This window comes from Balaenoptera ricei, chromosome 6, assembly GCF_028023285.1.
Source record: "Balaenoptera ricei isolate mBalRic1 chromosome 6, mBalRic1.hap2, whole genome shotgun sequence".
Taxonomy (NCBI): Eukaryota; Metazoa; Chordata; class Mammalia; order Artiodactyla; family Balaenopteridae; genus Balaenoptera; species Balaenoptera ricei.
Genome location: NC_082644.1, coordinates 115,753,772 through 115,766,795, shown reverse-complemented (window position 1 = coordinate 115,766,795; position 13,024 = coordinate 115,753,772). Strand labels below are relative to the sequence as shown.

General features: G+C 49.0%; 1 protein-coding gene across 7 annotated transcripts in view; it reads right to left on the bottom strand.

Annotated features, from left to right (window-relative positions):
* The window catches only part of SPTAN1 (spectrin alpha, non-erythrocytic 1), a 60,223-nt gene that overhangs the window by 26,968 nt on the left and 20,231 nt on the right, over positions 1 to 13,024 (bottom strand). For 5 of the 7 annotated variants that reach the window (XM_059925766.1, XM_059925759.1, XM_059925760.1 and 2 more), the window contains 15 exons: positions 11,750 to 11,851; positions 10,733 to 10,870; positions 10,119 to 10,229; positions 9,473 to 9,550; positions 9,207 to 9,362; positions 8,775 to 8,979; positions 8,050 to 8,231; positions 7,449 to 7,692; positions 7,126 to 7,248; positions 6,342 to 6,559; positions 5,054 to 5,146; positions 4,620 to 4,754; positions 3,402 to 3,550; positions 2,252 to 2,311; positions 937 to 1,135 (listed from right to left, as the gene is read on the bottom strand). In XM_059925766.1, coding sequence (XP_059781749.1) covers positions 937 to 1,135; positions 2,252 to 2,311; positions 3,402 to 3,550; positions 4,620 to 4,754; positions 5,054 to 5,146; positions 6,342 to 6,559; positions 7,126 to 7,248; positions 7,449 to 7,692; positions 8,050 to 8,231; positions 8,775 to 8,979; positions 9,207 to 9,362; positions 9,473 to 9,550; positions 10,119 to 10,229; positions 10,733 to 10,870; positions 11,750 to 11,851 — 2,193 coding nt within the window. The remainder of the gene's footprint in view (positions 1 to 936; positions 1,136 to 2,251; positions 2,312 to 3,401; positions 3,551 to 4,619; positions 4,755 to 5,053; positions 5,147 to 6,341; positions 6,560 to 7,125; positions 7,249 to 7,448; positions 7,693 to 8,049; positions 8,232 to 8,774; positions 8,980 to 9,206; positions 9,363 to 9,472; positions 9,551 to 10,118; positions 10,230 to 10,732; positions 10,871 to 11,749; positions 11,852 to 13,024) is intronic. The other 2 variants (XM_059925764.1, XM_059925765.1) reach the window with 1 other exon arrangement.

The following is a 13,024-nucleotide window of genomic DNA, read 5'->3' as shown; positions in this document are numbered from 1 at the left end:
ATAAATTAATAAATAAATAAATATTTTTTAAAAGTCCATTATTCTGGTTGGAGATTTTTTAAAAACCTTTCTTTGTGGGGGACAGGACACATGTTCAAACTGTGATGAAATTTTAATGCTAGCCACTCTGGGAGAAAAGCCCCCCACCCATGTGAATTGGTTATAAGAATACTTTTTTATTTGGCCATACCGTGCGACATGCGGGGGTCTTAGTTCCCTGACTGGGGATTGAACCCACACCCCCTGCATTGGGAGTGCAGAGTCTTAACCACTGGACCACCAGGGAAGTCCCAAGAATACTTTTAAACTGAGGAATGGATAAACAAGATGTGGTATATACACACCATGGAGCATTAGCCATAAACAGTTAACAGATCACTGATCCATCTACAAGGATGAATCTTGACAACGTTATGCTCTGTGAAAGCTGTTAGTCATAAAATACATAATCTATGATTCCATTTATAGGAAATGTCCAGAATACATAAATCCAGAGACAAGAAGCAGCTCGGTGGCTGCCAGGTGCTGGGGGGGACGGGAGGGGGGATAAGGAGTGGCTGCTTAATGGGTCTGTGGTCTCCTTTAAAGTGATGAAAAATGTTTTAGACAGAGGGGATGGTAGTGCAACACTGTGAATGAGCTAAATGTTTCTGAATTGTACCCTTTAAAATGGTTAACTCTATGTTACGTGAATTTAACCCCAATTAGAAAAACTACTTTTACACATGTTTGTATGTTAGGTTTAGGAAAGTTCTTAAAACAACATGTAGAAAAAACTGCATGTATTTCCTCAAAACTAAACTGGTGTGAGAAAAGTTTCGATTAAACTCGTTTAAAAATGGCTACAGAGATGAAGAAATATAATCTCTGAATTTTCATTCTGGTAATCCGCAGTCAAAAATCAAGAGAACCAAGTCTCTGAACAACTTTCCGTACCTTCTGGAAGTCATCGAACTTCTTCTGCAGCACTTCGACCTGCTCCAAGTCTGCGCCGACCTCCTCGTTCGTCAGGGCCGCTTCCTTCTCGTTGATCCACTGCTGTAGCTCGTTCGCTTCACGGAACAGCATAAACTTCTTACAACTCTTCTCCAACATGCCTTTACGCTTCTCCCCCAGTTCCAGCAAAGAATGGTACCTGATGTAATTCGAGAGGGTGACAAGAGGGAGCAGGGGACACAGTTAGCTTCCGACGGTGGCAAACTACCAGCTGTCTCCAAGATGTGGGTCCCAGGCTGTGAGTCGGTAACGATGATGCCCTGGTGACAAAGTATCGGAAGGCAGACGAAGACCCCGAGCACCCACAGACAGCCTCAGGGACAAGCACACACTGCACTGTTCACAACTGGGTGGCTGGGTGGCCCGGCACACTCATGCCCAGCCACGTGCACACTGACATCACAACCACAAAGGACCGAAACCAAGCGTTTGGCACACCACCACAGGCTCCATGCGACTACAGCTGCGAGATGAGATGAACTTGCTGTGCATAATGTATACAGAGGGCTTGTTCTCCTGTCGTATGATTCTGCCAGCAGCCCCCAGGTGGCGGGGGAAGGTATGCTGAGCTATCTTAAATAGCCTCATACAGGATTTTAGTTATCTCCGGAACAGTAGGAAATTTCTACTGTTTCTAAAATAATACATTTATTTCTCAGAAAGTTTTGGCCACTTCAGAAGGAGAAATCACATAAATCACATTTCATTAGCTGAACGTTTCTTATGAAGAAGACTCAAATGACACTCTCACCCTTGGGAACTAAAATACAAAAGACTGAACTCCTAGTATCTTTAGAGATGTGAAAATGACAAACTTAGTACAACTGAGTTAAAAGTCAAAAAAAAAAAAATCTAGAATCCAGTCTAAGCTTCCAAAAGTGAAATAAAAAAGGAACGAATTACCAAGTACCAGAGCACTTTACGAGGCATGTGGTTTCCTGCCTACTGAGGAGGACGACGGCATCACCGGCCTCCAGGTCTGCTGAGAGTGGCTGGCCCAGCACAAAAGCCACCAGCAGGGGAACCAACAACACTCTGAACGCACAGCTGCACAGAAGCAACCAACGAGAGAAGCGGCCACAGCTGACACAGCTTCACCCAAACCCCTTCCCTTGTGAGCGAAAGCTGCTGCCAGAGACGGGCCCCTCCCGCCACCTCGCCTTCCTGGACCCACGAGCGCCTTCAAGAGAAGCGGCAGCGGGAGGATGGACGGGGAGCCAAGGGCGGTGCTCGGCAGAGCTTCCGGCCTACTCACAGTTCTTCCACCTGTTTCATACGCAGAGACACGCTGCCGGCCTCCTTAGTTACGCGCGTCCTGCACAGAGGGGCACAGCAAAAGCACGCATGGATTAGGGGTTAATCCACGGGGACGGAAGGCGGCGGCTCCAATGGGTGCTGTGACGGCGGATGCTTTGAGTGGGGAAAATTAGGGAGTCACTCAAGAGCTCCTGGAAGCAGGCCAGGCCGGGAGTAAAATCACAGTTAAGAAAAGAGCAGGAAAATCAAATTAAATTAGAGGGTTAGTTCACCTTCGTTTTCCTGACGTCTGCCACGCTTAAGGCAGTAAATGTTCCTGTGCTAGAAACACTGGTCACTTCGCAGAGCCAGGCCAGGGGATACAGTGACCACCCCGAGGAAGAGATTTTCCTGAGGGCTAACATGCAACTGTAGTCAGATATCTGGTCCACTTTTTTGCTCTCGTATTTATGATCCAGGCCAAAACCTCTCATTCTTGTCTTAACAGTAACAGAAAACGTCTAATTAAGTGTACAAATAACCGATCTTCGCGGGGATCATCAGGGTCAGAAAAGTTCTATTATTCTAAACTCTAGTGAGGATGTATTTTCTGCATCTCTCCCAAGTGTCTGAAGCTTTTGATTTCATTAGCAGAGTAACATATGCCGTAAAGGAAGAACATAGCTCTTTATGGGGGCTTAGCTACAGAAAAGAGGACAGAGCCGTTTCATAAAAAATACACTCCATTCTCAGAGCACAAAGTCATGATAGACAGAGACGCTCTCTACGCGGCCTTTTACAAAGGGCAGAGCAGGAGGGGTGTGGAACAGCTAAAAACCCAATTTCAAGAGCATCTCCTGACCCGGAGGACAAAGACTGAGATGGTAATAATTAGCAAATGTCTAGGAAAAGAAACTTGCCAATGCAGGGGAAGACAACAAAACAAAGGAAAATAAAGGTACGGGTCAGGGACTTTAGGTTCCAGCAGAGCTGTGTGGGTTGGAAGTGACTTGGGAAGGGCAGGAAGAGTGTGTTCTCGAGTGCACACAGGCATCGTAAGAGCCTTTGCTCTGGAGCCTTGGGACGCTGCCTAAACCTCAGCCCATGCGTGACGCAGACTAAGCCCCAAGCGGCGCTGGGCCCTTCGTGCCCGACGGCGAGGCCCTTACTGGTTGTCGATCTGCTCCTGCCGCAGCGCGATGCTGCCCTGCTCCTCCAGGAGGTTCTCCCGGGAGGCCGACTGCGCGGGGTCCAGCTTCTTCACGTACGCGGCCGGCACGAAACCCTGACGATCGTTCACCTCCACTTTCCACCAGTCCTAAGGGGAAAAAAAGAGAGACTTGAAAGCCAATTCCTCGCCTGAGGAAGGAAGGATCCAAGGAGGCCTGTGTGCATACAAAAGAAAGCTCTCATCAAGTCAAGAGAATCCCGTGACGTGCCAAGTATGCAGAGGGTCACGAGTGCAGCCCCGATGACTCGGGGCAGGAAGGCCAGCCTTCTCTTCGTGTAGACGCCCTGCAACTGTGCTGATACTGCAGCCATGAGCCACGCTTAAGTAAGTTCAGTGAAATTAAATAAAAACGCAGCTGCACTTGCCACCTGTGAAGTACTTCCCAACCACCCGCGGTTAGCAGCTACTGTGGGGCCAACACAGACATAAAACATCCACCACCGCAGAAGGTTCTACTGGATGAGGCTGCTGTTGAGTAAATCAGTCAGCCCGGATGGTTAGTTGAGGGTGAGAGTCAACATAAAGACACCAGTCAGGTTTTCTCAAACTCCCACGACTGGGGTAAGCTGAGGGTGTGGGAATAGGAGGTTCTTGACGACGGCCGGGCCGGGGACACTTGCCCAGCCTAGATCAAGAGGGGAGGCAGGCTCTTTGGGTATCAGTCCTATGACACGTGGAGGACCATGGCCTCACTCCAAGGACACTGCCAAACCAGAACATGTCAGGCGAGAAACGTTGATGAACCAGGCGGCATTTAACTCTGAGAAGACAGAGCCTATGGGGTGACGTTGGCACTGTCTTCAACTGTCTGCTGTAGTCGTACAGTCTAGAACCAACAGGTACAAGCTACAGAGAAGCAGACTTTGGTTCAAGAGAGAAAAAAATTCCACGTGGAATTTTTTTCAGTGGTGAAAAAAGCTACCCTTGAGAGGGTGGGTCATTACACTAGCTTCCGGGTATTCAAGGAAACAAGACTGGTCATCCTGATCACAGGCAAAACAGGATAAACCTGTATGAAGTGGGAGGTGGACCAGGGAACTAAAGTCTTCAAACTCGAAACCAGCCTCATCCTGGAAAGACACACTCCCAAGACACCCAACTGAGCGAAACTGGCGGTGCTGATGGAGACCAACACACGGCCTCTTTCTGCGCTTGCCTTGTTGGTGCTGTTGAGTAAGGTGAGGATATCTCCTTTCTTCATGGTGACCTCTCGAGGACTCTTCTCCTGATAGTCGTAGAGCGCCAAGACCAGCTCCTTCCCGGTCTCGTCATCCATGGGGGCCACTTGTTGCTAAAAATCCAGAGGAAGGGCAAACAAAGTTATAGGATGTCCCCGGTGTGCCACCTAAGCCCATGGCGGATTCCAACTTCCACAGCTGTCCCAAATTTACCAAACACACCTTTGTGAGAGTTCTTCTCTGAAGTTACCAACAAAATCTGATCCAGAAAGTTCAGCTGTCTGGGATCTTTAAGGTCACAAGAACATCACCTATGACCGTGACACTTGCTCACCGCATCCGGGTCCTTCATCTTCCCTGGCCCCCCCAGCCCCCAGGGAACTCGCAGCTGCTGAATGGAAGCCACACTCACCCGGCACGACTGGGCCTGCTCTCGCAGAGCCTGGATGCTGCTGCCGTAAGCGCTGAGATCCGACATCAAAGCCTCGTGTTTCTTTAGCAGAGCCTGGAACCAAAATAACACACGGCGACCCTGAGCAAGAAGCCAGAGCCGCCCCGCTGCCTCTCCCACACGCCACCTGCCTCTGAAATCTGTTTAGTTACCTGGCGACCTCATCAGTCCTCCACTCTCTTTTTTTTTGTTTTTTAAACATCTTTATTAGAGTATAATTGCTTTACAATGGTGTGTTAGTTTCTGCTTTATAACAAAGTGAATCAGTTATACATTTACATATGTTCCCATATCTCTTCCCTCTTGCATCTCCCTCCCTCCCACCCTCCCTATCCCACCCCTCTAGGTGGTCACAAAGCACCGAGCTGATCTCCCTGTGCTATGCGGCTGCTTCCCACTAGCTAGCTATTTTACATTTGGTAGTGTATGTATGTCTATGCCACTCTCTCACCCTGTCACATCTTACCCCTCCCCCTCTCCCTATCCTCAAGTCCATTCTCTAGTAGGTCTGTGTCTTTATTCCCATCTTGCCACTAGGTTCTCCATGACCTTTATTTTCCCTTAGATTCCATATATATGTGTTAGCATACTGTATCTGTTTTTCTCTTTCCCCTTTTTGATAAACATTTAATTTGGAGGAAATACTGTGATTTCTATTATAATCTTTTCAGCCTGCCTTTACATGCTTAACTATGCAACCCCTGAAGCACATGAAGGGACATAAAGAACAACATCACATGTACAGCAGATCCACCCCCATCCTAAGAAACAAACATTCCCAACAAGTGGCAGCTCCCTCCTCCAGGGAACCTCGTTCCCCACCACACTCGGTGCTTCTCCATTTTCCTCTACCGCCACTTCCAAAAATCATCTCAGGTCGTGTCAATATTCAGCTCACTGTGGTTTTTGTGAAGACTGGCAAGAGAAGAGGTAGGCACACGGCTACATCTAGACCTTTATGAATAAAATTTAAGGGATCCACTGAAAAAAGATGACTAACAAAGAACTGTGTTTATGTACGTATGTGTACGCAGATGGGGGAGAAGAGAGGAAATAAGAATGGAGAAATGGTCATGGCTGATGGTGAAAGGCCGTCTCCTCTCTTAAGTATGACTGAATTTCCACAGTAAAAAGGGAAAGAAGATGCTGAAACACTTTGAAGAGCGACCACCGTGGGGCTGCACCTTCCACGTGGTCGTTCTCCTAACCGGCCCCCAGCCCAAGCCCCGCAGCCCCCAGCTCGCATCACCTCAGCCGAGTCCTCGTCCTTCCCGTAGTCGGTGCTGCCTACGATGGGCTCCTTCTCCCGCATCCACGACTCGGCCTCGTTGGCGTCGGCGAAGTACTGCTGGGCCTGCAGCGAGTCCTCCAGGTCCTGCCGCCGCTGGGAGGCCTTGGATTTCAGCGACTCCCACTTCTGGTTCAGCTCGTGGAGCTTGGCCTTCACGTCCTCTGCAGCAAAATGGCCTGCGAGGCGGGCAGGGGAGGAAGGACGAGAGCACGCGGACACGCTGCAGCAGGACAAACGTCCTCTGCGTGCTCAGTGCACCTGCGACACCACACCCTGGGGAGCCGGGCCCCTTCATATTTTCACTTTTATGAGAGGCCCAGGTTCCAGCCCAACAGATCTGCTTGTCTTCTGCCTCCTCAAACCATGAAGTCTACCTAGACTCTACGAAGCAGGTATCCCTAGTTGGCATCAGTGATGTTATCATAAAGAAACAATAAAAATAACAGCCCCCACTCCCCCAACTCTCAGTCACGGAGCCTCACCCTTGCCGGGCACTGTCTCAGGCTCCTCAGTATCTGACCTCGTTTAATCCGCACAACTGTGGGAGCAGGTGGTATCATCCCCACCTCACAAGTAACAAGTTCGGCTCAGAGAGGTTATGGGCAAGTCAAAGTCATACTCAGGAGAGAGTGGGGACAGTCTTCAACCCTACAGCCCAGCCTGACTTGGGTCCACGCACTCAGCCTTCTAAGAAGAGCGTCGTGATGAATGAGAGTGAAGCCACTTTTCTGACGACACTCACCTTCATCCACCATGGCGTTCCCCTTCTGTGTAACTGCTTTGATGCGGGGCTCGTGTCCGGCAATCTCTGCTTGTAGGGCTTGGTGTTTCTTTAGCAGATTCTGGACTCCAATTAAATCTTTGCCTGAAAGAGAAACCACTCCCAAGTCACCCAAGCCATCAAGAGAAGAGGCCGCACTACTGTCACGTAGCTTCCACCACGGTTTACCTAAACTCCCAGTTCAACTTAAACTTGACCTTGCTCATTCTGACACTGGTCCCCTTCCTGCCATAAGGGTAGAGCCCTTTCCCAACTGGATTCCTATCTGATGGCGGGAGGCTGACCTCTGTTGGTGGATGCAGCAATGGGTTCTTTCTCTCGAATCCATGTCTCCTCATCCTCGACATCACGGAAGAGCTGCTGCAAACGCAGAGAGTCAGCCAGCTTCTGCTTCCGGGCAATCATGGGCTCCTTGAGAGCCTCATAGCGAGCCACCAGGGCTTCCTGCTTCTTCTTGATGTTTTCAGCATCGAAGTGGCCAGCATCCTGGAACTGGCGGGCCTGGATGGTGATGCCATCGATTCGATCCTGGGAACGGGTAGGACAGAGTCTTGAAAGCCTGGCCCAGTGTGGGGCAACTACGTCCTGGACATTTCTAGGCTGACTTGATTACTTCAGGTGTGGTTTGCTCACATACCGAGAAAGTATAACACGGTTCTTTTCCCATACCCGAGAGCATTCTTTCTGCCATTGTTTCCCCTCATTCTGGGATCCCAGAAAGGTCCGAGGGAAGGCAGTCTAATTTGAACTGAAACATATGGCGCATACATGGTTCTCTAAGAAAATCAACACACTTCATCCCTCCCCACACCAACTGGTCTTGACTGACTGGCCACTCTCACTCCTGTGCTCACTGGCCCAAAAGCCACGCCCAGGTCACCGTACCTGGTGTGCTGCCACATCGGCCTCCAGCAGGGCGTGCTTCTTCTGGAGGTTCTGGACATTGGTAAGGTCTTTGCCGTAATCGTCCGAAGCCAGGTGACCCTCCACTTCGTACAGCCACAGCTCGATGTCCTCAACGTTGCGATTAAACTGCTGCTGCTGGTTAGCCTCGCGGAGCTTTATTCCTAGTCAAGGAGGCAAGTTTGATTTCATTAGTTAACACTATCCTTCTGCCAGCGCTGCTCTCAAACGACGGCACCTCACAGAAGGACCACGGGGCAGGGTTTCAGCTACAGCTTCACTGCTATCAAGAGGATAACGAAAAACCGCAGCCTCTGCTCTACCTTTTAGATGCTGAATTGGAAGTCGTTTAAGAAGCCTTCTAACCCCCATGGGATAGGGGCTGGCGAATGGTTAAGTGCCCTTGGCTCACGGCTGAGCTCTGACTTTCAGTGATGAGGCCCAAGTCAGTCAGGCCCAACGACCAAATCATCCTCTTCTCACTCAGGCTCCCTGCCCTCCCCAACCAGCACGCTCAACCACATTCACCAAATCAGCAAAGCATCAGGAACCCACGGCAGGTGACCCCTACCCAGGAAGTGAGCCCGAGTGCCCAGGTCACCCAGCTCAGCTTGCCTGGGTGGCACATGTCCCCAAAACACGGAATGAGGGAGGAAGATTTAACTCCCTAAACGGCCTCCTGTAACCCCGTGCACACCTCCTCTCACCTTTTAGTTCCGTGGCCTCCAGCAGTTTCTTCCACAAACTGATGACCTCATTCATTCGAGCTGCCACCTCGTCCTTGGCATAGTGGTTGACGTCAATCAGCTTTTGCCCGGCTTTCTCCAGGGCGTCAATGCGGCTCTGGTTTGCCGAGAGCTCAGCCTCAAAAGCCTGATGCTTCTGTACTTTCCCTTGCAGGTTGGATGGGTCCTGCCAAGAAAAGGAAGAAGGGGGTTCTATCTTGAACCTAAGGACATCAAGTTACACTGCATTACCCTCACATTTATCTTTATAGGGGCACGTATAAAATGGCCAGATTACATTAAATAGTGTGTATTTTGAAATTTCCGACTTCTTTCTTTAGCTACAATTTATCTGTGAGTGCTGTGTTTAGCTTACTAACCAAGTGCTACATGGCAATGCTAACAGGACATTACTTTATAAGCTTCATCTGTGGCGGTTTTCATCTTCTCATTGACCCAACTCTTGAGCTCATCAGAGTCACGGAAAAACTGCTGCAAGTGGAAGGAATCAGCCAGCTGGGCCCGGCGATACATGGCTCTCTCGTGAAGGGCGTTGCGGCGGCTCAACAGCTGGAAGGCAAGGCCCCCTGTGAATCTCCAGCTCTTACCCCCCAGCAGATCAGGCTCAGAAGGGCCACCCACGGACAGAAAGGAGGCGTGTAAAGAGGCTGCACACTCACCGCATCTCGGCGAGTAGCCACATCTTCCATCGCATAGTGGTTGTTCTGAATTAGCTTGGTGGCAAACTCGTCTAAGGCCTAGGAAGAAGAATAAGGTTCTTCACTGGTGAGCGACTCTTCCACAGCTTGGCCCCCAGAGGAAAGTGCAGAACAGGGCACGGAATGCTCTAGACCTGAACACAGGTCAAGGTTTTCACTCTGAGGTTTGCTATGACTACCTTTATCCCTCAACTGTTGAGTTTTTGCTTGATGTTCTTAGTCAGAGGGCACAGAGTTACGCTAGCTTCACTCAGGACTGGAGACATTAGCTGCAGCTAACGTCACAGCAGGAACTGACGGAGTCAGATATGGATCAAGAGCCTTTCAATTCCTACTTCTAAGGTCTGTGTTCAATGGGAAAATATCTCTTACATTAATTCTTAATGACTTTTAGAGGAAGGTAATCTCAACTTGGAGGTTTACATCAAGAAAATGACTTCATTCTAGAAGTCGTGCTGTGTCTCCAACAAGGTGGTCAATCATCACCGTGAGACTTTAAGCACCAGGAGCCTTCACTGAATCTGCTCAGAAACCTTTTGGAACGAGACGAGATCTCTGCTGACGCTAACGATCATTTGAAGGCACTGACAGCAAGGAGGGATCTTACTGTAATCTTCTCCTCCTGGGCACTGAGGGATTTCTCGAAGTCCTCGTGCTTCTTGAGAAGTGCTTCCACGCTATCCAAGGAATCTCCCAGGTCTTCATTCAACAGGAACGCCTTACAAGAGGAAACAAAGTGTTGAGATATTGTCTGATTCCTTTCACCTCCTAAGGCTGGAAAGCAAAGGCTATTCTGGCAGAAGGACAAAAAGAAGGAAAGAAGTTCTATGGCTATTAAACCTTCAGATCTCCCCCAGAAAGCCAGAAGTCTCTTCAGATTCCCTTAAAACTAATCCAACAAGAGCATGAAATCCTTATTCCACATTCCACTGAAACTTTTTTCCAATAGCTTTTGTTGCTTCTGTTAGATTTAAATTGCGCATAATGCTATGTTCTAAAGAAACAAAATCTCTTTAACAAAAAACTTCACATCATCACACTCCCCGGAAAAACTGGGGCCTTTTCTGAGGGCCTTTCAATCTCGGCAGCAAGGACCATGCTGGCAGAGCCCACAGAAGCTGGCACCCCCTCCACTTGTCGCAGAACTGAACCAGTGGTGGCCCCGTACAGAACGCGCTGAGCAGCGGACGGCGCAGGCGGCCGGTTCCCGTCCCCAATCACCTCCTGTTTGCTCATCCAGTTGTCCACCTGCTCAGTGTCACGGTAGAAGAGCTGCAGGTCCATGCACTGCTCGTACTGCTGCCGCCGCAGCTCCCACAGCTCCAGCAGCGCGGCCCGCTCCTCGGAGAGGATGGTCAGCTGCGGGGGAGAGGGGGCAGGCGGAGGGAACCTCAGTGCCCACGGCCGCTGGGCAGACACAGAGGCTGCCCTGGCATTTCCAACCCTCTGCCGACCTTCAGGCCTCTGCTCCGATTGGCATAAGGGAAGGAGAACATTTCCTTGCACGTGTCAGCCAAGCCACAAGAAACCACAGATCCTGAGTGGCTTGCGGAAAGTTTATGTTAAACCTAAGAGGGGTGGCCCTGCTCGAATGAATCTAGAATTAATTTATTGCCACATTATCACAAATAATGTTAGGCAAAAATGGCAAATAAACCCCTAGGTAGAAGAAAAAGGGCATCTATGTAAAAGTGAGGCAGCATAAATGGAGTAGGGGCTCTTAGGTGAGAGATGTCAATTGAGTGGGTACTCCCCAGAATACGCTGACTAGACCCATGAATGCCCTAGGCTTAATTTTTAGGCTCTGAAGTTAATGACAATAAAGTGTGTCTTTGAAATGTCTCTTCTTGGTCTCTATAATATTAAAAATATATATCATTATCTAATGTTCCTCAAGCGTCTTCATAAAGATACTTTGAAACTCTGGAATTATACACACACATACAAATAATTTAATACAAATTTGTTTCCTCTTGGCTCCAACTACTAATGCAGGACTCAGCTCCCTGCAAAGCCCCCTTTAAGTAGGAAATGTGTTGCATGTATCCCAAACAAATGGAACTTTCTCTCCCTGATCAATCACCACACATCTTCTTTTTAAATCTCTGGAGTTGCTGCTTCCAGGCGGAATCTCTTGTGTAAGTTTTCTCACACACCAGGGTGAATGCAACGTCTGGATATTTAAGGCTGGATAACAGCTTTCGGAGACTTAGTAAAAGAGCCTTTCTCCTCTCTTACCTTCTCCCTCACTTCATCTGAGGCATAATGACCAGCAGCAAGCAGGGCCTGTCCAGACTCATCTGCAGATTTAAAGCTATCTTCATGAGCATCAATTTCACCCTAATGGGGGGAAAAAAAGGACAATTTATGCCCAGCATCTTGTAAAAGAAGAGGAAGTTACTGAATTTCACATAATCATTACATATCAGGAATATCACATCTAGAATGAGGAAAAAATCAAAGATAAGGCCAGGTTTCCTAATAACAGCCTAGGTCATCAAACAGGAGAGCATCATTTATTAAGAAGTCTGTTTCCTACTGGCTTTTCATGCCACCTGTCAAACTGTCAAGTTTCCACACATCTATAGGGTCTGAGCTCTCTGTCTTCTGTTCCATTGGTCTATTTCGGGTCTTCCTTGCGCCGGATGGATTTTTTTTAACATTTAAAAAAATTAATTAATTTATTTATTTTTGGCTGCACTGGGTCTTCGTTGCTGCGCACGGCCTTCTCATTATGGTGGCTCCTCTTATTGTGGAGCACGGGCTGTAGGCGCGCGGGCTTCAGCAGTTGTGGTACGCAGGCTTGGTAGTTGTGGCGCACGGGCTCAGTAGCTCCACAGCATGTGGGATCTTCCCGGACCAGGGCTCGAACCCGTGTCCCCTGCATTGGCAGGCGGATTCTTTTTCTTAATAAATTTATTTTATTTTATTTTTGGCTGCATTGGGTCTTCGTTGCTGCACATGGGCTTTTCTCTGGTTGTGGCGAGCGGGGGCTACTCTTCGTTGTGGTGCGCAGGCTTCTCATTGTGGTGGCTTCTCTTGTTGGGAGCATGGGCTCTAGGTGCGTGGGCTTCAGTAGTTGTGGCACACGGGCTCAGTAGCTGTGGCTCGCGGGCTCTAGAGCGCAGGCTCAGTAGCTGTGGCGCACGGGCTTAGTTGCTCCATGGCATATGGGATCTTCCCGGATCAGGGCTCGAACCCATGTCTCCTGCATTGGCAGGCAGATTCTTAACCACTGCGCCACCAGGGAAGCCTGGCAGGCGGATGCTTAACCACTGCGCCACCAGGGAAGTCCTGCCAGATGGATTTGTTTATGATTTTGTAATACCTGGTAGGGTGAGTCCGTCCCCTTTCTTCATAATTGTCTCAGCTGGTTTTGATTTTTTTTCTTCCAAATTAATTTTAAAATCATCTTGTCTCATTCCAGAAATAAAGGCTTTCCCCTGGAATTGCACTGAATGTATAAATCTTGGGGAGGATTTGTACCTTTATAAGAGATCATTCCATCCCTGC